Source organism: Piliocolobus tephrosceles, chromosome 14, assembly GCF_002776525.5.
Source record: "Piliocolobus tephrosceles isolate RC106 chromosome 14, ASM277652v3, whole genome shotgun sequence".
In the NCBI taxonomy this organism is placed as follows: domain Eukaryota; kingdom Metazoa; phylum Chordata; class Mammalia; order Primates; family Cercopithecidae; genus Piliocolobus; species Piliocolobus tephrosceles.
The window spans coordinates 104,811,962-104,835,276 of record NC_045447.1 but is presented as its reverse complement, the minus strand read 5'-3'; the positions used below and the strand labels follow the sequence as shown (position 1 = coordinate 104,835,276).

Below are 23,315 nucleotides of genomic sequence, written 5' to 3'. Positions count from 1 at the left end.
ACACTTTCTTATTTTCTGGCACCACAACATCCTTCAGACTCATCTTGTATATTTCCTGCCCCAGTCCTAGAGTCAGCTGTTTCTCCAAGGATCAATGGCGAATTTTTTTTTTTTTTTTTACTGGAGGATGGTATTAGAAACCAAGATCTGACACTAGGTGTGCTCATTGTTTCTGGTGTGTTATTGCTTCTGGTTCATCTTAGTTGACAGAGCAGGAGATGTGTGTATACTCATGTGTGTGTATATACTTATCTATAGATATTTCTACGTGTGTCCATCTATATCTATATTAAACTAAACATGAGTTCACACTGATGTTCCCAGTGCTAACCCCTTATCACACAGATCATCCTGTCCTCCTTCCCTTGCTTATCTGTATTCTGCCATACCAACAGGGAGAAACTGGCTTCTACCATCTGCCATCCATTTACTTAATTGTTCACTGATATCTTTAAAAAATGCTAAATGTTTGTATCAATTACTAGCATGGGTCTCTTCAATGCTCTAACTGTCCCAGGCTAGGCCAGTAGAAACCCTTCTGAGCTGTGGCCTTTCACATTTCTGTCAATTGTGCAGCATCTCAGCGTTTTCTGGCACAAGGAGATATTCTGATCTCACTTAGTGTTTTTCTCTGTCTCAGACACTCAATCAATCATCTCTTCAAGGATCCCAAATCCCATCTCCTGAGTTTTGCAGCAGCTTTATTGAAGTATTATTCACATGCCAAGCAATCCCCCCATTTAACATGTACAAGTAAATGGTTGTTAGTATATTCTCAGAGTTTGTGCAACCATTATACAATCAACTTAGGACATCCTTATCATCCCCAAAAGGTGCCATGTACCTTTTTGATCTCATCCCCCAGTCTCCCCATCCCTCTTATCCTGAGATGATGAAGGTTTGTATTTTCAGGGCATGGTGCATGTGTTTGTATATTTGCATGTATGCACGTATACACAATCAGCAACTATGGAATTGTCGGGGGAAGAAGCAGTATCTGGGAAATCATGACCATGCAGGATCCAATGTAAAGGGTGAAATTTCCAAATGAAATGATAACAGAAGAGCTTGATAAAACTCCCTACTGATGGGGATCAGAGTAGTGGTGGGGAAGATGAAGCCCTTACAATCAATTAGGAAAAGCAAACACAAGAAAGTTGTGATTAGGAACTCAGTTTTTTGGAGTACAGTGTTTGAGTTCCAGCTTTGTAATTTATTAGCTATATAACTTTCAGTAATTTACGCCTCTCTTTACTTGTCTGTATAATGCCTGCTCTTCTCCAGAGGTCATGGAGCTCACAGGCACACATGGTTGCTACCTAAATGAGACCTACAATGGGGGTGGATTGCAGTGTCTGGTCAAGGAGTCTGCAGGGCAGAGCGAGAGAGGGTGTCTTCAAACATACCTTTTCTCTGGGGGTAGTGTCCTTGGGTGAGGCTTACTGGATCCCTTCAAGGCTCTAGAGATTGGATTTTCTGGATTTGACATCCAGTCCCTCCATTTGGAGATAAGTACTCAGACTAGGTGGGAAAAGACCTTCTGGAGTGAAAGGCCACCATGGGGCTTATGATATCGTGATATACTAAGAAAGCAATATTTGGTCCTTGTCTTAGTCCACTTTGCATTGCTATAAAATAATACCTGAGGCTGGGTAGTTTCTAAAGAAAGGAGGTTTGTTTGCCTCACAGTTCTGCTGGATGTAGAAGAAGTAGAAGCAGGTCAGGAGATTAGTGAGTGTAGTACTCTGAATACTCCAGCTTTTCCACTCTTTCAGTCTTGCCATTTCTTTTTTTTTTTTTTCCCATGGCACAGTCTTGCTATGTTGCCCAGATTGACCTTGAACCCTGGACTCAAGCAATTCTCCTGCTTTAACCTCCCAGTGCTCACCACCACACTTGGCTATACTCTTTTCATTTCAAACAACAAGCCCTACCCACCTTTTCCCAAACTGACACTCATTATTCCTGTTTCATACTTGACAATCTTTCATTGAAAAGTAGAAAGGAATTCCAGAGGTCACGACATTTTATTGAGTGTCTTAACATTTACTGAAAGGCTGTTCTCACTAGTGATTAGGAATATGCACTTCGGCTGGGCCCACTGGCTCACACACATAATCCAGCACTTTGGGAGGCTGAAGCAGAAGTACGGCTTGAGCCCAAGTTCAAAACCAGCCTGGGCAACACAGTGACACCCTTGTTTCTAGTAAAGAAAAAAAAATTAAAAGATTTTTAAAAAAGAGAAAGAACATGGGCTTTGGGGTCAGTCGTATCAGGATTTGAATTCCAGCTCCATGGCTTCCCAGATGCAGGCTTTGGTAAGTAACTCAATCTCAGTTTCCTCATCTATAAAAATGGGGATAGTAATACCAATGTGAAAGTTTCCTGAACATTAAATAAGATATTGAAATGCCTTCTTAAATAGACTGAGAAGGAAGTTGGTAAATGGTAGCTAATATTTCTATGCTGTTCCTCTTTCTTTCTTGGTGCCAAGTGTTTTACATACTTATCAACCCAATAAATGGGCATAATTATTCTCATTTTATAGGTGAAGGAACTGAAGATAAAGAATTCAGCTGAGCATGGTGGCTCATGACTGTAATCTCAGCACTTTGGGAGGCTGAGGCAGGTGGATCACCTGAGGTCAGGAGTTTGAAACAAACCTGGCCAACGTGACAAAACCTTGTTTCTACAAACAAAACAAAACAAAAACACAACAAAAATTAGCTGGGCATGGTGGTACGTGCCCATAGTCCCAGGTACTCGGGAGGCTGAGGCAGGAGAATCACCTGTACCCAGAAGGTGAGATCACGCCACTGACCTCCAGCCTGGGTGACAGAGTGAGACTCTGTCTGGAAAAAAAAAAAAAAAGAATTCATAAGGTGAAATAGACATATTAGCTATACTGCAGGTGAAGAAGTGGAAGCATGAAGTATTTAAATAACTCACTGATGTCTCAAAGTGGAGCAATTATAGAGCGGGGATCCAAAGCCATGTCTATTTGAGTTGGAATTTGTTAAATTCCTGGTATTTGGCAATTTGCTATTGGTTGTCATTCTTGGCAGGTTGTGATAGTCATGGTGATGTTCATTAGTTGCATTAATTTTTAAGAATCAACCTCGGTCACAGACCTGAGATATCTGCATGACTACTGTAAATAAGGACGAGAGTCCCAAATATCACGGAAGGGGATAGTCCTCTATGTTGCATTTTTTCCATCAGGCTCAATGCCCTTAGAAATAATGGGTGGTCCTCTGTTTTCTTCTATAACCCAAACAATCTATGATTATCTTTCTGCAGTTGTCCTAGTCAATTATCAGTATTATCTGAAGCTATATTATTTTAAATAGCACTGTCAGGAGCTCTGTATAACGGCTTTCTTTAAACTTACAATCTATTGATGAACCAACATAAAGATATCAGAACAGTTGGAGACCAATACTAATAAATAGTAATTATATAATTGCAATAATTGCAATGGTTGATCTGTAAATACAGTTCTGAGTTTCCTAGTGTTACGGGACCTTTGGGGTGTCGATCTCCTGGCCAGAAACCTCTGTGGCTGGTAGCGCCTTTGCCAGAGTTCTTGTCCTGTGTCCAGGAAGAATGAGGTATGCAGACAGGTAGAGGGTGAATAAGACAAAGAGGAGCTTTACTGCGTGTTAAAACAGCTCGAAGGAGATTGTAGTGCATAGCTCCTCTCCGTAGGCAGGTCATCCTGACGTCTGTCCAGCTCCTAGCAGAGAGGAGGCCCCGGAGAGGGCAGCTCCTTTCTGCAGCTGGTTGTCCTAACATCTGCCCAGCTCCTAACAGAGAGGAGGCCCTGCAGAGAGTCACTCCTCTCTGAAGTCGGCAGTTCTGACATCTCTGCAAGTCTCTGAAGCTCTCAGCTGAGAGGGTAGCTCCTCTCTGCAGCTGGTTGTCCCATTGCCTGCTCAGCTCTGGCTGAGTTGGGGATTTTATGAGCCTCAGAGGGGAGCAAGTGCCTGCTGCTGATTGGTTCAGGGGCAGCCTTGGAAAAGGCACCACAAGTTTCCACTCTGGTTCATGGGGCTGACAGCCTGACCCCCAGCCTTCAGGCCCTCCTTGGTCAGAAGCTGGGGCCTCACTGGGGACCCACACCCTCTGCCCAGGAGTCTGTCTGCCTCCCACTGCCATTCATGGTGCCTGGGTTCAGCCGCAACTTTGCTCCAAGAATGGAGCAGGTGCCAAAAGTCGGAGAAGCCAGGCAGCGGGAGCAGGCACTTTTGAGCCTGCGGTGGCATGCAGGGCCTTCCTGGGCCCCCAAGAGTGCAGGGATGCCTGGGGCTGCAGCCGTGGTTTGGGTGGCTGCAGCTGCCCCCAGGAGGGCAGGGCTTCTGCCTGCTCCTGGCCCCTCAATAGCATAGGGAGGCTCAGATCTGCAGCTACACTGTGTGTGGTGCTCCTGCCTGCTCTGTGGAGCAGGAGGCCCCGGTCTGCAGCTGTGCTCAGAGGCACCCAGGGAGCTCCCACCCCAACTCAGAAGGGGTGGGTCTCCTGCTTGTCCCTGGCTCCTGCCAGAGAGCATGCAGCCCTGGCCATGCCTCCCCGCTGTAGCAGCAGGCCGTCGGGAGCAGCTGCTGCCATCACTAGTATAGTCAATTCTCATAATTTTATTTTGCCTTGGCATCCATTTTGTTTAACTTTCTCATATGAGAAACGGGTCAATCACCTTTGACACAGTTTCTAGTTCTCTGCTTCTTCCCAGTTCTTCAACGTGATCCATCCAGATATTTGCCTAATGCAACTGCTTCCTGGTGACCATTTCCCTATGGGACAGGTAAATGCAGCCTGCTTGACTCACCCGTTGACCTCCATAACCCACATGGACTGTGTAGATGGGCTCCAGTGACCATCTCACAATGACAGGGTGACTCCATGGATCTTGTGCCTGCTTGCTCTAAACCCACCAATTAGAACTGACAACCTGAGATCCATAAGTAAGGCAGTGTCCCACGATGGGCTGCCTCACTTTCAGTCAACTTGAGGAGACAAAACTTTTTTTGTTCACTTTTGCATCTTACTTACAGGACCGCAGGGCATGGTCCAGGGAGTACGGGGAGACAATTCCCTCCGGATAGTTCTTATAGAAGAGGCTTCCCCGAACTATTCCATAGCCTCGGACACGACTTTCTTTCCTTCTGTGTTGGACAAACCATCCAACCTCGCGCGGAAAATGGGGCAAGGCCTCGGGTCACGGGGCCTCGGCGGGGCGGTGAGGGGCGGGAACACGGCTCCGGAGGGCGGGGCCAGGCCGGAGCGAGGCTGCGGGTCGGGACGCCGTGCGCGTGCGCGCTGCAGGTCGGCGCCGGGCGGGGGCGGAGCGGCAGTCACAGGCCCACGCCGTAAACAGACAACATGGCGGCCGCGGTGGCGGCGGCACCTGGGACCTTGGGATCCCTGCATGCTGGCGGTGCTCGCCTGGTGGCCGCTTGCAGTGCGCGGCTGTGCCCGGGGTTGAGGCTGCCCCGCTCGTTGGCAGGCCGGCGGGTGAGCCCGGCGACCTGGGCCCAGGGCTGGGTGCCTGCGGCCGGTGGTCCCGCACCGAAAAGGGGCTACAGCTCTGAGATGAAGACCGAGGACGAGCTGCGGGTGCGGCACCTGGAGGAGGAGAACCGAGGTGAGGTGCGAACGCGGGGCAGGAGCGGGGCAGGCGCGGGGCAGCGGGCGGCCGCTCGCTCTCAGGACGGGCAAAAGGTGCAGCGTCCGCCGGCAGGACGCGGGGTCGAGGTCGGCCAGGGGCGCCGTCCCTCCCCTTCCTCACCTCCCCTCTCACCCAGCGTGGCAGTTTCCTTGTGCACCTATTTCTTGCTTTTAATAACCTAAACGTGTACTGCAGAGCAGCTTACCTGTAAAGTGACCGCATTCAGCGCGGCAAACAGAAGTGCAGCTTACGCCTTCCGCTCCAGACAAGCCAAGGTCAATATATACCCTGGGTATTTAATCCTTGCTACCAGGCTTTATTCTTGCTGTGTAATGGCTTTCTGTAAACTTAGCTATTACTGGTGGAGTTGCAAAAGCTGCAGTGAAACTGCCTTTTATTATTACGGAGAATCTTAAATTTGAAGCTGCTCAGCTGGAACAATTTTTCTTCTTTTTCATTTTCTCTTAGAAAGTTAGTCTTGAGGGACTGGACTGTTCCACTTCATTTAAACAATTTTGAGCACTTTTTATTTTCCTCAGCTCTGGCGATAAGAATGTGGATGGTATGGATCTTGCCCTTGAGCTACCTACCTACTACTGGAGGAGACATCGTTAGCAATACAATACAGAGGGTTGAAGGCTTTGAAGGAGGCTGACATCTCTAGGCAATACTGTTAAAGCTCAGTTCCTTTCGCTGCCAGTGCAGGGAAAAGCTAAAAGGGTCGTGAAGGGTGGAATGGCAGTTTACCCGGGTTAAGCCAGAGGACCATTCTTTTAATTTTGACATGCATTTGTTGAGCACCTATAATCTGTTAGGCAGAAGTGAAAAGCGTGTAAGTCATGATTGCTTTTAGTATAGTGAAGCAGATCCTGGTTATTAGTAGGCTGCGTGAACTTTCAAGGCATGGTAGGAGGAAAGGGCTGTAATACCTGCAGGGTTTCGCCATATGAAAGGGGTTCCAAGGCATTCTTTAATAGGCAGTGGATTTCACCATTTGTGAGGGTTCTTGGGCAGACTTATCTCACGTGTAAAACAGGAAAAATAATACCAACTTTATAGGTTTGTTATGAAGATGAAATGAGATCGTTAATATAAATTGCCACTAGCCCATAGCAGTGCTTCAGGAGTTTGATGAATTACTTTATTCCTTACTTATTATTCCAGACAGAGACAAGAACATGGTCAAAGGCATGGAGATGTGAACATGTGTGGTGTATTTGGGACATAACATAAGGCAAGTGTGGCAATAGTGTGGCATAAGCAGAATAGTAAGAAATTCAGCTGGAAGCGTAGACTGGCTCTGGAGTGATTAGAGCGTGAATGCCACCATCTTTTGGGTAAGCTTAGTCATGCTGGGACTTCACTTCCATTAAGTGTACCAACAATATGTTAGATATAAAGGGATTGCAAGTCTAGCTACTAATACGCATCATATTCTAGTATTTTGGTCGTTAATGACTTGAATGCAATTAAAGGAATATTTGTGCAAAATGTCTGGAAAGACTTTAAGTTAGGATTTGAATGGACAGAAGAGAGAATATCAGATAAAAGATAATACACGAAGATGTTTTTTGGACGTCATGGTTTCTTGTTTTTTCTTTAGCCTTCATTTCCTGATGAGATAGGACATACATCATGGTTTCTTAAAGTTGACCCCGCCTCCTTTGAGAATTGGCAAGAATTACGACTCAGGCTTGGCTAACATTACTTATGCTTTGCTTTGCTTTGCTTTGCTTTGCTTTACTGTTGAACCAGCAATAAGCAGTGCAAAGAAAAACATGAGGTCAAGGGTACTACAGGTGAAGGAGTTTCCTGGGTGCCTTTGTTTGTCTTAGAGATGGGTCCAAAATTTGGTGCTCTCAGCAGCCTCTAAGGAATAGGATAACTCTCCTAGTCACAGAAGCCCCAAACAGCATGCAGCACTTTAGGTGGGTGGGGGTAGGTAGTGCCGAATACACCAGGTCTCATCTGTTATCTGGGCTCCATATTTGTAATTTGTTGTGGGAGGCATAACTCTACAACCAAATTTCCAATTTCCTTTTCTTTTTTTTCTTTTTTTTTTTTTTTTTTTGAGATGGAGTTTCACTCTTGTCGCCCAGGCTGGGGTGCAATGGTGGGATCTCAGCTCACTGCAACCTCTGCCTCCTGGGTTCAAGCGATTCTCCTGTCTCAGCCTCCCAAGTAGCTGGGATTACAGGTGCCCGCCACCATGTCTGGCTAATTCTTTTGTATTTTTAGTAGAGATGGAGTTTTGCCATGTTGGCCAGGTTCGTCTCGAGCTTCTGACCTCAGGTGATCTACATGTTTCGGCCTCCCAAAGTGTTAGGATTACAGGCGTGAGCCACCGTGCCTGAACACCAAATTTCTTTAGTGGGTATTTCTTGCATTGTTGTCCATCCTACTCAGTTTTAGAGCGGGAGTCCTGGTCATGGCTTACAGAGAGAGGTCTCTCCTGCAACAGCCTTCTTCATAGGTCACCTGGTTTCCAAGCGTTCTCCTTCCCGCTTTCTCTTCCCAGGGGTGATGGAGTTACCTTTTTTTCAAGGCCAGAAACCACGAATCTGCTCAGTTAAACACCTCCAAAGGCTCGCCGTTGCCTGCAGGGCCTTCTTATCCGTCAGATGTCTCATAGTCTATCTCCTCCCACTGGACCTGAGCTCTGCCTTTTCCTGTTCTTTTCTGTGTGCAGCTTTTGCACACACTTTCTGGGATGACTCCTCCCCTTCCCCTATCAACCTTCCTGCAATTTGGCACAATTATGAACCATTTCAAGATCATCTTTGTGAACCATGTCAGAACAGCTTCTGGCAGAAATAGAGCAAACAAGCACTTGCGTAGTGCAGATCCTCCTTGATACCTGCTTCTTCCTCCCCTTTCACATCTAGATTGTCATCAGGTCTTCCTGTGTTGGAAACCTTTCCATGTGCTTCTTTAGCCACAGCATCCTTGTCCAAGCTGTCAAGTGGACTGCAGCAGAGGCAGCAGGTCTTTCTGTATCTACTGCCTTTTCTTATTTAACAAGTTGATTCCTTTCATATGTTTTTTTTTTTCATGTTTAAAAAATAATATTTTTATATATTTTATGGTATGTAAATTATATCTCAATAAATATATGTATTGAGATACAGTGTATTTTTAAATCTTTAAGATTAAGATTTAATCTCATCTACATTGAGATTTAAATCATATACCATAAAATTCAAAATGTACAGTTATGCTTTGTCAATACAAGCCAATTTTAGAACATTTATCAACTCAAAAATAAACCCTGTAGTCTTTAGCAGTCACGGCCTACTCCCCCCTTATCCCTCCAGCCTAAAAAAAACCTTCATTTATCTACTTTTTGTATCAATAGATTTGTCTATAAAAGAATAGTATAATAAGTGGTGTTTTTGTGGCTTCCTTCACATATCATTATATTTTCAAGGCTCATCCTTGTTGTAGCTTGAACTAGCACCTCTATGCTTTTAATGGCCAAGTAATATTCATTGTATGGATATACCACATTTTGTTTGTCTGTTCGTTACTGATGTACTTTTGGATTGTTTCCATTTTTTGGATAATGTGAACCATGCTGCTTAGAACATTCATATATTAATATAAGCTTTTGTGGTCATCTTTATATTTTCACATAGGAGTGGGAATCCTGGGTCCTATGGTAATTCAATGATTAACATTTTGTGGAACTGCTAAACTGTTTTCTAAAGCGTCTGCATTTTATATGCTCACTAGCAAAGCATGAGAGCTCCAGTTTCTCCACATCTTGGCAACATGTGTTATTGTTCTTTTATTAGCCACCCTAGTGGGTGGGAAATGGTAACTTTTTGTGGTTTGATTTGGTTTTCCCTCATGGCTTGTGATATTGTACATCTTTTTTTTTTTTTTTTTTGAGGCGGAGTCTTGCTCTGTCGCCCGGACTGGAGTGCAGTGGCGGGATCTCAGCTCACTGCAAGCTCCGCCTCCCGGGTTTACGCCATTCTCCTGCCTCAGCCTCCCCAGTAGCTGAGACTACAGGAGCCCGCCACCTCGCCCAGCTAGTTTTTTTGTATTTTTAGTAGAGACGGGGTTTCACCGTGTTAGCCAGGATGGTCTCGATCTCCTGACCTCGTGATCCGCCCGTCTCGGCCTCCCAAAGTGCTGGGATTACAGGCTTGAGCCACCGCGCCCGGCCTTTTTTTTTCTTTTTTAAAAGATGTTGAGGAATGCTATTCAAAAGGACTACCATGATGGGGCTCTGTTGTAGGAGAGCTTGAGATCAGGTTCAACTCCCTGTTGGAACATTTTTTCATGTACATATTGGTCATGTGCATACGTTTGGAGAAATGTCTACTCATATCCTTTGCCACTTTTTCATTTTATTTTTTATTAAAAAATTTTTTTGAGACAATCTCCCTCTGTCTCCCAGACTGGAGTGCAGTGGTGCGATCTCGGCTCACTGCAAACTCCGCCTGCCGGGTTCAAGGGATTCTCCTGCCTCAGCCTCCCAAGTAGCTGGGACTGTAGGCGCCCGCCAGCATGCCCAGCTAAGGGTTGCACTGTGTTGGCCAGGATGGCCTTGATCTCTTGAGCTCGTGATCTGCCCGCCTTGGCCTCCCAAAGTGCTGGACTTACAGGCGTGAGCCACTGCGCCTGGCCCCTTTGCCACTTTTTAAATTCGATTATCTTTTTATTGTTGAGGCATGAGAGTTGTCTTTTTATTGTTGAGACTGGATACAAGTCTCTCGTCAGATGGATAGTTTGCAAATATTTTCTCCCATTCTCTGAGTTGTCTTTTCACTTTCTTGATGGTATATTTTGAAGAACTAGTGTTTTTAATTTTGATGTAGTTCAGTTTCTCTATTTGTTTTTTTTGTAGCTATGCCTTAGATTATAACTAAGAAACTGTTGCCTAACCCAAGTTTACAAAGATTTTCACTTACGTTTTCTTCTATGAGTTTTACGGTTTTCACTGTTATGTTCATCGGTGACTATGATCCAATTTTGAGTTAATGTTTATATATGGTGTGTAGTAAGAGGTCTAACTTCATTCCTTTACTTGTGGCTATGTAGTTGTGGACAGATGAGTCTTTCACCATTGAGTTGTCTTGGTAGCCTTGTTGAAAATTAATTGACCGTAAAATAAGGGATTACTTCTGGATATTCAAGTCTATTGCATTGATCTGTGTGTCTATCCTTATGCTAGTACCAAACTGATGACTATAGCTGTGTAGTGAAGTTTGAAATTGGAATAGCATGAGTTCTCCAACTTTGTTCTTTTTCAGGAGTGTTTTGGCTATTATGGAACTCTTGCATTACCACGTGAATTTTAGGATCAGCTTGTGAATTTCTGCAAAAAAAGTTGGGATTTTGATAGGGATTGTGTTGAATAGGTAGATTAATTTGGGGAGTATTGCCATCTTAACAGTGTTAAGTTTTCCAATCCATAATCATGATATATTTTTCTATTCAACAGTGTTTTGTAGTTTTCAGTCTACAGCATATAGGTTTTACACGACTTTGGTTAAATTTATCCCAAAATATTCTTTTTGAATTTAAATAGATTTTTCTTAATTTCATTTTCAGATTGCTCGTTGCTATTGTATAGAAATTACAAAATAAATTGGTTTTTGTATATTGGCTTGTATCATAAAACTTTGCTGAACTTGTTAGTTTGTTCCTAATAGTTTTTTTTAAAGTGGATTTCTTACTATTTTCTATGTACAAAATTGTGCCTTTTGCAAATAAAGAATTTTATATGCAGTTGGCTCTACTGTTCAGTTAGATCTAGTTGATTGATGGTGGTGCTCAATTCAACTATACTCTTACTGATTCTCTGCCTGTTGGATCTGTCAATTACTGATAGAAGTAAGTTAAAATCTGCAACTATAATAGTAGTTTTGTTTCTCCTTGCACTATCAATTTTTAACTCACATAATTTGATGTACTATTGTTTGGTGCATACATATTTAGGATTATTATGTCTTATTGGAGAAATGACCCCGTTTTTATTATGTAATGCCCTTGTTTATTTTATTTTAGTAGCTTTTGGGGTACAAGTGGTTTTTGGTTACAAGTGGATGAATTGTCTGGTAGTCAAGTCTCAGATTTTAGTGCACCTATCACGGGATTAGTGTACATTGTACCCAATATGTAGTTTTTTTAAATCCCTCAACCTTCCCGCCCTGCCCCCTTATGACTCTCCAATGTCTGTTACACCACTGTTTTGCCTTGGTGTACCCATAGCTTAGCTCCTAGTTCTAAGTGAGAACTTACGGTGTTTGCTTTTCCATTCCTGAATTACTTCACGTAGAATAATGGTCTCTAGCTCCATTGAGACCTTTAGTTGAGTTTCATTGAGAACTTTAGTTAATTAACTCAACTTTAGTATAGAAAATTGGTGAAACCAGCTGGGCGTGGTAGCGCCTGCCTGTAGTCCCAGTTACTCAGGAGGCTGAGACGGGAGGATTACTTGAGCCCAGGACTTTGAGGCTGCAGTGAGCTCTGATGGAGCCGCTGCACTCCAGTCTGGGTGACACAACGAGACCTTGTCTCTTTAAAAAAAAAAGGAAAGAAATATGTATGAACCTATTTATGTAGAATAGCACCAATAGAACATATGATCCATTTATGTAAAATAGCAACAACAAACCAAATGGTAATATACAACTCTGTTTCTATATGTAAATATGTTGAACATTTTCTGGAAGGTTACATTACATGTAACTGTGATAACTGTGGCTTCCTTTGGGGAAGGGAATGAGTTGATTCTAGGGAAGGAGGACTTTCACTTTGTGTTTTTTCAATTTTGTATAAGCAAAATGTATTTCTGTTTCTTTTTAAAGTCTCAGCAAAGTTGTTACATTTGTCTTTCAGTTGTGTGAGCTTTATAGAGCAGGATTAATGCTGTGATGTGACCTTGTTATAGATTCACTGAAGATTTTTCTATGTTTTGTGAAAAGTCAGGAAAATTAAGGTTGGCATGTGAATGCCTAAGCTTTTCTGAGTTGGTAAACTTGTCTAGGTTATGTGAGGAGGACGCATGATAATTGAGTTCTTGAGAAGTGATTGAGTTGTGAATTAAAGTGAGACAGTTATAAAACAAAAAAGTTTAGACTTTGCTGAATAAAAGCTAAGGTTTTATTCCATTTTGGAGTACCAAAGGCCTACAGATACATTTGATGGTACAGTTGTTACATATTAGATACTTCATTTCAGATTGCAGAACTGATTTCTAGCTTTTTGAAGTGGAAGTACTCAAAACATCAAGTCTCAAATATGTGACCAAAACTGCTGGAATTGACTGTGATAGAAACATTTTCATGGCACTTTACACTTCAGTAATAATGTCAGCAGTATCCTATCTAGCAGAAATTATGGTGAAACTTTAATACTTATTGCATGAGAAGTGTTCGTGCTAGAAGGGAGGATAATTGGGTGCTCATGTTGTAAGTTTTACATCTGTCATATCATTTGATTCTAATACAGTCCCATGGAGTGTGGAACTATTAGTATCTTCATAGAGTAAGAAACTGAGGATCAGAGAGGTTAAGTTACTTGCCCAATAGCTAGTAAGCGGCAGACTGGGATTTCATCCCTAGCAATCACACCTTAGAGCCTGCATTCTTAGCCCTTGAAAGTGGTGTCAACTTGGATGTCTGAAAGGCACTTCAGATTCACTTTAATTCAAAACAGAACTCATGAGCTTTACTCCCCTCCACCCTCACCTTGGTATTTTTTATGATTTTGTCTCATGAAATGTCATCTTCTTTCATCCAGTTGCTGAAGCCAGAATCCTGGGAAATACTCCTTAACACTTTCTTCCAGTTAAGTCAGTCCTCTGTCTAGGCATCATTAACTCATTTAAAATTTTGAATGGTTCTTGAATCCTTTCTCTTTCCTTTATTTCTACCACTGCCTATCTCAGCCAGACCTGTTATCTTTTGATTGGACTCCAGTTGTGTCTTGAAGCTCCCACCGCTATCTACTTCTGGTATGATCTTCAAATATAGAAACTGTTCCCTCCTCCAGTTTTATGTGTGCATGTGTGTATGTTTATACCTACGTAAACTCCTTCAGTGGTTCTTAGGATGAAGAACAGACTTTTCAGCAGGTCTATAAGGGGTATTTCTGGCCTGTGCTCACCTCTTTACTTTCATTGGTCACTCTCTTCCCCTCTTAGGTGACAGGACATTCAGTGGGACCATGACTAGTTTATGCTTTTCCTGTTTCCTCTGCCTGGCAGTCAGCCCCTCTCCTTCCCTCTCATCTTAACTCCTACTCATCCTTCTAACCTCCACTGTCTGGGGTAAGCTTTCCCTAACCATCTCCTTTTGCCCTAGACCGTTATCAGTTCTGGTTACAAGTTACTATAGCACCACTTACAGCTTGTAAAGCAGTTTGAATGGATTATTAATGACACTATGGTTATTAATGATTTCTATGATTATTACTGTTTGTATTTCCCTCCTAGACTCTAGTTCCTTGGCTGCTGATCACTATAGTACATCCTCAGTATGTTTGAATGAATGGACACATCTAGTCTTAGCTGCTTGATTTTCTTCCTGAGGAAACTGAAGCTTGAACAGTGAACACAGTTTTATTCAAGTAAAGAGTTAGGTTAGCACTTAATAGCTGAAGGAAGTTACTTCACCTCTCCAAGTCTCCATTTCTTTATCTGTTAACTAAGGATAAAAGTAGTGCCCACTTCTTGAGTTGTGTTGGGGATTACATGAGTTAATTCGCTGGAGCAGTGCCTGAGGCCTACCGGTGGTAGCTGTTGTCAGTAGTATTGGGACCTACCTAAAGTTATTCAGCTTTTTAATACAGATCCTGTCAGATAGCAATCCTTTATGCTTTTCTCCGTACTGAGAGCATTTGGAATTCTTGCAAATTTACTCTTTTGTGAGCAGAAGTTCATTTTTATACTTTAAAAAATGATTCTGCACAGTTTCTTGCACAGCAAAGGCATGTGTACATTTTGTTGTCTTCAGTTTAACTCAGTTGCAAACAAGAACCATACCCACCCTGACTCAGTGGAAGGTATTTCTGATACACAGTGAAAATTTGTCTACTCCAGGAACAAGAAGGTTAGTAGAGGTTGTGCAGAACTTTGAATATCAAATTAAGATCTTTGAAGTTGGATATTTTGAAATAAATAATGAAAGGAATTTAAGTAGGGGGTGAATTCTATGCTTAGTATTGTTTTTAGAAAATAGGTAACTGGAAGGAATAGGAGGCTGGGTTTAGATGATGGTTTTTGATTTAAAAAATGGGGCAGTTAGGAGTGACAGTGGGTTTGTGGGAGAGAGAATGAACTGTGTTTTATATAGGTTGAGTTGGAAGTACTTGTTGGACATCTAAATGGAAGTGCCCTCAGGTTAAGTGTATCAGACAGAAACCAGGAGAGAAACTTGGCAAAGAATTACTGAAAACTATGTAGTATGGACAAAAAAAAAAAAAAAAAAAAAAAAAAATTGAGATATTTAGAACTGGCATCCTAGAAAAAGCAGATGCTGTAATACCTGCATGTAGCAAAGTTTATTAGCTGTTACTTCTGTATCTACTTGAAGATGATGAAACCACATTTTAAATAGTATCCTATAACTTAAAATTTTCACTGGTAAGTGTGGTCTTCCCTCTAGTTTGAGTTAGTGATGTAAAATTTACCAAAATGTTGCAAATTACCTTGGTGCTTAAGAAGAGATCAATGGAACGGAATGTGATGTCCTGAATTTCTTTGATTTGTTAAGTTCGAAGTTAGCTAGATGTGTGATGTAGAATCCGTTCTTTAAGTTCGAAGTTAGCTAGATGTGTGATGTAGAATCCGTTCTCTGAATGCCTCGCTCACTCAAGTGCTTGTACTTTTTTTCCCCTTTAACTAGGAATTGTGGTGCTTGGAATAAACAGAGCTTATGGCAAAAATGCACTCAGTAAAAATCTTATAAAAATGGTGAGTGTAAAGATTAAACTGTTTGCTTCTAATATTAAGATACATTATTGTCATCAATGTAAAATTTTATTTTTCTCTTTTCCTTCGTATGCTTCCTATTTCTGTTTAGCTATCGAAAGCTGTGGATGCTTTGAAATCTGATAAGAAAGTACGGACCATAATAATCAGGAGTGAAGTCCCAGGGATATTCTGTGCTGGTATGTAAATATCTTATATTATGAAATTAAACTGTAGTCTGATTTTTCCTCAGTAGTAGTCTGTTTTCCATTAGAATGTTCTGTGGTTTGAACCCCATTACCAACAACAACTCTTTGTGTTTTACTGATCCACAAGAAAAAAACGAGCTTAGTCTGAGAGCATTAGAAAGAAGCTTTTGCAACATTTAGATTGTTTCAGAAGTTGAAAAAAAACTTTGAGCCATTAAAATACTTGTTTGTAATACCTGTAGTACAATATTGCTTGTTGTGTCTTAATTGTGGCCAATATTCTTTAGTTTCATTCTTTTTTTTTTTGAGATAGAGTTGCTCTGTCACCTAGGCTGGAGTGTAGTGGCGTGATCTTGGCTTACGGCAACCACCACCTTCCCAGTTGAAGTGATTCTCCTGACTCAGCCTCCCGAGTAGCTGGGATTATAGGCGCCTGCCACCTTGCCCAGCTAATTTTTGTATTTTGAGTAGAGACAGGGTTTCACCATGTTGGCCAGGCTGGTCTCCAACTCCTGACCTCAAGTGATCCACCATCTTTGGCCTTCCAGAGTGCTGGGGTTACGGAGGTAAGCCACCGTGCCCAGCCCCTAGTTTCATTCTTAAGGATTCTCATTTTTTTTAAGCTTCAATCTCTGTGGCGTCTGCCTTAAAATATTGCAGAATAGTGTGATATTTAGAAATATGCAGTATATTTTGGCTTTTGATAAGGTTTTATTGCCTTTTTAATACATTTCTTAAAATGTAGGATACCGAAAAGAATTAGTTTTAATTCCAGTTGAGTAATCAAAGAGTGTAGATTTATTACTCTCAACTGCTAGGGTTATGGTGTTATGCAGTAGATTTCTGTTTTTACATTTGTCAAATGCGAGTAATACTGGCTACTTAGTTGAAGTGCTTATAAGGGTTTTACGTATATTTTGAGTTCTTTTTTTTAAACATTGTGAAAGATTTATACCAAGAGAATTAGGATTCTTACGTCTAGTTTTAGGGATGAGGTGAATATGATCTTGAGGTAAAGGAGTGTAACACTATGACTGATGGTTGAGAGGTTCTCTAAAGGTCATTGGATGGCTTATTGGGAAGATACAGAGTGGCTTTAGGGTTTTTAAAGAAGGCCCAATTATATGAATTTTTGAGGAGTGATAACAATGTTGTGAAGACAGATTAATATTTTAAAAATAAGTGTTAGTGATCATCCTGGCATTGTTTTTCTATTGGCAGTAGGTTTTATAATTACCACACTATAGTTACTGGTGGAATTCCTTTTATTTTACATATTCTTTTGCAGCCCATTTGTTCTAGATTTCTGCATTAGGAATATACTTTGAAAAAGGCTTTAATGCTTTAGCACAGTTTGTGGCTGTCTGTTACAGATTGCCTTTTTGAGGACATGCAAAATGTCCTCAAATAATATACCACATGCTGTTTATTATAATAACATGTTAGTCTTGAGTACTTTTTAGCAAGTTAATCTATTTAGTTTGCTTTATGGGCTTTTAAACTTTCATACAATCAGGATAATCTTTTAACTCAAGATTTTGACTGTGTTTTGTCAACAAGTCAATGTTTTAATTATAGAAAAATTGGGACATATCATCTCTTTTAGTAATTCAGTATGTATGATGGAACTGTTCTTTCAAATTTCTCTGAAAGGTTTTCCTTTCTTGTTTTTTTTTTTGAAATGGAATTTCCCTCTTGTTGCCCAGGCTGGAGTGCAATGCCGTGATCTCGGCTCACTACAGCCTCTGCCTCTTGGGTTCAAGTGATTCTCCTGCCTCAGCCTCCTGAGTAGCTGGGATTACAGGAGCCTACCACCACGCCTGGCTAATTTTTTGTATTTTTAGTAGAGATGGGGTTTCAACATGTTGGCCAGGCTGGTCTTGAACTCCTGACCTCAGGTGATCCACCTGCCTCAGCCTCCCAAAGTGCTGGGATTACAGGTGTGAGCCACCACGCCAGACCTCTTTTTTTACATATATTTACATTTATAAGCTGACTAGTAGGTCTGCCTTTTAACATGTACATATGAAATAAAATTCTAGATAAATAAAATCTCTTTACATTATTTAAAGAATATTTAAACTTATAGCCTGTATTAGTATAAACATCTTAATTAGGCCACGTTTATCAGTTATTGTTGAATAATGCAGTTTTTCACATAATTAAAGCTTTAATTTGTATTCCAAAGTAGTAATTTTAAAAGAAACCTTGGCTGGGCACGGTGGCTCATGCATGTAATTCCAATACTTTGGGAGGCCAGGGTGGGTGGATCACAGGGTCAAGAGTTCAAGACCAGCCTGGCTAACATAGTGAAACCTCGTCTCTACTAAAAATACAAAAAATTTTCTGGCTGTGGTCGTGGGCGCCTGTAATCCCAGCTACTCGGGAGGCTGAGGCAGGAGAATCGCTTGAACCTGGGAGGCAGAGGTTGCAGTGAGCCGAGATGGCAACACTTCACTCCAGCCTGGACGACAGTGTGAGACTCTGTCTAAAAAAAAAAAAAAAAAAAAACCTCAAAAACACAGTGTACCATTTATTGATTATCCTTTTAGCCTCTTCTCCATCCCTTCAGAGTCATCATTTTCCCTCTTCTTTTTCTGCCCCCACAAAGGTTTCTCTGTATATATTAATACCTGTATTCCAGTGATACCTTTTTCATTTCTGAATACTTAAAGCTTAGCAAATGGTCTTGCCTCAAATTTCTTGAGCACAGGAACTCCTCTTATTCTTTGAGAATCATCTTTCACATTCTCAGAATACAGCAAACAACAGGGACTCAGCATGTATTTGCTGGAATTAATCAGCCTTTGTGCTTTAATTCACTGATTGTTTTTCAGGAATGGTTGAGATATAACAAGCAGCTTCTCTGAATTGTCTCATACCACTCTCCTATTTACTGATAGTAAGTTTGGCTACATCTTTTTTCTAAAATGCTGGGAAAACAGATAAACATTAAAGAGATTCCTACATTGCATTGGAGGTTGGGCCAAATGATTTCTGACTTCTCATTTAAATCTACCTATTATTTAGCATTATTAAGTACTTTACTTACATTTTAAGTTTTTTAATCAATATTTAGTTTAAAAAAGTAGCATGGTAGGTCAAAATGCATGAAAATGTATATAGAGAGAACTCTCTCTAACCCTACTTCCTCTACTTTTTTCATCCCCTAATAAAAATAACAATTATTATTTTTATCCTTCTAGTATTTTATTTATATATATATATATATATATATGTACACACACACACACACAAATACAGTCATGTGCTCCATAACAATATTTTGGTTAACAGTGGCCTGCGTTATACGATGCTGGTCCCATAAGATTATTTATTTTTATTTTTTTGAGATGGGGTCTCCCTGTCACCCATGCAGGAGTGCAATGGTGTGATCTCATCTCACTGCAACTTCAGCCTCCAGTGTTCAAGCGATTCTCGTGCCTCGGCCTCCTAAGTAGCTGGGATACAGGTGTGTGCCACCATGCCCAGGTAAATTTTGTAATTTTAGTAGAGATGGTGTTTCACCATGTTGCCCAGGCTGGTCTTGAACTCCTGACCTCAGGTAATCCACCTGCCTCGGCCTCCCAAAGTGCTGAGATTACACGGGTGAGCCACTGTGCCCAGCCTCATAAGATTATAGTACTGTATTTTTATTGTACCTTTTCTATTTAGGTATATATAAATATTTAACATTGTGTTACGGTTACCTACAGCATTCAGTACAGTCACCATACAGGTTTGTAGCCTGAGAATAATATGTTATATCATATATCCTATTTATGTAGGGGATGGTTTCAGGATGAAACTGTTCCACCTCAGATCATCAGGCATTAGTTAGATTCTCATAAGGAGCGTGCAACCTAGATCCCTCGCATGCATAGTTCATGGTAGGGTTTGTGCTCCTATGAGAATCTAATGCGGCTGCTGATCTGACAGGAGGCAGAGCTCAAGCAGTAATGTTCCCTTGCCTGTACTCACCTCCTACTATGCCACCAGTTCCTAACAGGCCACAGACCCGAACTGTTCATCAGCTTGGGTTGGGGACCCCTGGCCTATACCATCTAGGCTTGTGTATGTACACTCTATGATGTTTATACAAGGATGAAATTTTCTAAGAACTCATTTCTCAGAATGTACTCTTTAAGTGACGTATTATTATATACTGATGTGCTCATTCGAATGTTAAGTAGATATTTAAAGTGATAACATATAAAGACATGTAAATACAATACATATAAAGTGATACATATGGAGTGTGGAAAATACCCATTATAAGCTTAGGGAGAGTTGTATATAAAATGTTATGGCCATTATTACTGTAACTGTGTAAACTATGTCTACCAACAAGATCATGGGCCAGGTGGCTCACACCTGTAGTCCCAGCACTTTGGGAGGCCGAGGCAGGCAATTGGCTTGAGCCTAGGAGTTCAAGACCAGCCTGAGCAACATGGCAAAACTCTGTCTCTACAAAAAAAATACTAAAGTTAGCCAGGCATGGTGGTGCATGCCTGTAGTCCTAGCTACTCAGGAGGCTGAGGTGGGAGAGTCGCTTGAGCTTGGAAGATCAAGTCTGCGAGCCGTGATTGTGCCACTGCGTTTCAGCCTGGGTGACAGAGCTAGACCCTGTTTGAAAAAATAAGAAAAAAAAAAAAAAAAGATCATGTATTAAAGGTGATGTTTTTTCTGTCTTCAAACTTTCTGAAATAATTTCATTATATTAACAAATTATATTAAGCAAATATATACAAAGTAAATACTTTTGAAAAAAGTACAAAGTATATTAGTGTATTTTTCTTTTTTGGAAACTAAAATTGGGATATTAACTGAGTTCCTGAATTGTTACAACCTTTTTTTTGAGGTGGAGTCATGTTCTGTCACCCAGGTTGGAGTGCGGTGGTGTGATCTCTGCTTACTGCAACCTTTGCCTTTCAGGTTCAGGTGATTCTCCTGCCTCAGCCTCCTGAGTAGCTGGAATTACAGGCGCCTGCCACAATGCCCAGCTAATTTTTGTATTTTGAGACAGGGTTTCACCATGTTGGCCAGGCTGGTCTTGAACTCCTGATCTCAAATGATCCGCCCGCCTCGGCCTCCCAAAGTGCTGGGATTACAGGCGTGAGCCACTGTGCCTGGCCTGTTACAACATTTGAGAAGAAAAAACCTTTTAGACTAAAAGAGTTGCTATAGAATACTTCAGACCTTTTAATTTTATAGAATACCTGTGAAGTGAAAGACCTGGTTAAAAGTGGTAGCTTAGCTGAAACTACTTTTAACAATTAGGAGAGAGTTTTCTCTCAGACTGTGGTTTCTAATCTAGAACCTAGAAGGAATATGAGGTCTCCTTTTAAAGTTCTTAAAATTTTATACACTTAAGACATTTTAGTGGCTCTGCATTGAGAAGGTGTGTAATGTCAAAATGTCATTGTTACAGTAATGTATTAAAATGGATGTTTCTATTATTAACCACAGTGATATGTAAATACAGATTAAAAATATGTCATAGTTGTCAGATACAGACAGTGTTTCCCATACATAATGTGTTTTCACATGGTGTGCTGTACCCCCAAAGTTTTAATATATTGCCGATCGTGACATTCTGGAAAAGTCTTTCTGGTTGGCTGGCTGCATTGGATGTAAATGTGTGATCACAGTCATACCCTTCAGGTTGGGAATCACTGTTGTATATTCTTTCCTGTAGATTAGAACGCCACTTGTGGGTTCATGGCTTGCCTGTACTTCTCTTAGAATACTAAGAAATACAATTTTGTTAGTCAAAGCTTCTTGTGAAGCATTGGCTACATGGATTATATGAGATTGGCCTGAATCTGTGCTGCCCCAGCTTACATATTCTAGAAACTGTTTAATCACTTTTAGTTTACCTTCTCTGTCTCTCCCTCTCTCTTCGTGTCTGTGTGTGTGTGTGTGTCTCTGCCTCACACACACACACACACACACTCACACACACATACACTCACACAAAAGCCGAAACAATTCCGCTATTTCAAAATGTTTATGTAGTTAACATTTTAATATTTGCCAATCACAAAAGTCTAAAAATGTCTGATTGGGCTGCTGCGTTGGATGTAAATGTGAGATCACAGTCATCTGTTTATTTTTGTTCTTTTACTTTTCTAATTCAAAGTAACAAAGTGCACATGCATTGTTTTTACCAAAACATTTTTGAAATGAAATTTTGTGAGAAATTACTGAGACCGAGGATTTTTTCTTTTGAAATTCCTAAGATACATGATAAACAATTCTTGGTAATTGATTGCTATATATAGAACCCTAAATTGTTTCGCTGAATTACGCCAGTGTGGGTTTTATAAAAAAGTAAAGGTAGTTTTGCTTCTGCTTTTGAATTCTAGTAAATTATGTTATGACTAAAGACTAACTTGTCACTAAAATTGTCAAATGCATTATTGAATGTTGTGTGTATTGTCAATATGGATAAAAATGTCATGATCTGGATAGATGTGTGGGCACCTTGGACTGTGAAGTAACCTGGCCATTGTTGTTTCAGAATCTTAGATTGTCGTATTTATGTATTTAACTATTAGTCCTTCAGAGAGTTTGATAAGTAACGTGAAGGGTTAGATACCACAAATTTGTAGTAGTTTAATGAGTTTGTATTAGTTTAGCTATAAAGGGTTCTGTTTTTTTGTTGTTGTCATATATAGTTTGTTGGAATAAAAAATGTTTTATTGAGATACGAACTACTTGGAATACAGTTTACCAATTTAAAATGTATAATTGATGAATTTTGACAGGTATTTAAACCATGATCAGAATCATAATGCAGAACATGTTTGTCACTTAAAAAGTTTTCTTGTGTCCATTTGCAGTCAAGCCCCTTCCCTTGCCCCGACCTCTGAAAGTACTAATCTCCTTGCTACTCCTAGTTTAGCATCTTCTGTAATTCTTAAAATAAATTGATTCATACTATGGGTAGTCTTTTGTGTCTGACCTGTTTCATTTAACATAATGGTCTGAGCTTCACCCATGTTCATGTTTCACTAGTTTCATTATTATCATGTATTTTATTTTATTGCCAAGAATACTGTTTGTTGTATTTCACAGTTTGTTTATTCATTAGGTGATGGTCATTTGGGTTTTTCCATTGTTTGGCTTTTATGCATACCACTTCTATGACAATTCACACACACGTTTTTGGCGATGTATTATTTTATTTCTCTCAGGTAAACAGTCAGAAGTAGAATTACTGATTTTATCCTGTGTGTTTAGTTGTGTAAGAAACTGCCAACTGTTTTCTGTATCATTTTGCATTCCCACTAGCAATGTATGAGAGTTTCAGGCATTACACATCCTCACTAACACTTGATAATATGAGGTTTAAAAATTGTAGGCATCCTAATGGATACAAAGTCATATTTCATTGTGGTTTTAGTTTACATTTCATATGTGTCACCTGTATATCTTTTTTGGTGACTTGTTTGTTCAAAATTTTTCCCAATATTTTTCTTAGAATCTCATCTCATTGAGTTTTAAGAGTTTG

The 23,315-nt window shown here is 40.7% G+C and overlaps 1 protein-coding gene across 5 annotated transcripts in view; it reads left to right on the top strand.

Moving 5' to 3' along the window:
• The first annotated feature begins 5,299 nt into the window (after positions 1–5,299).
• AUH (AU RNA binding methylglutaconyl-CoA hydratase) overlaps positions 5,300–23,315 on the top strand; it is a 143,111-nt gene continuing 125,095 nt past the window's right edge. For 2 of the 5 annotated variants that reach the window (XM_023191333.1, XM_023191335.1), the window contains exons 1-3: positions 5,301–5,641; positions 15,526–15,593; positions 15,703–15,790. In XM_023191333.1, coding sequence (XP_023047101.1) covers positions 5,380–5,641; positions 15,526–15,593; positions 15,703–15,790 — 418 coding nt within the window. In that variant the 5' untranslated portion in view covers positions 5,301–5,379. Of the gene's footprint in view, positions 5,642–15,525; positions 15,594–15,702; positions 15,791–23,315 lie in introns of all 5 variants that reach the window. The other 3 variants (XM_023191334.1, XM_023191336.1, XM_023191337.1) reach the window with 3 other exon arrangements.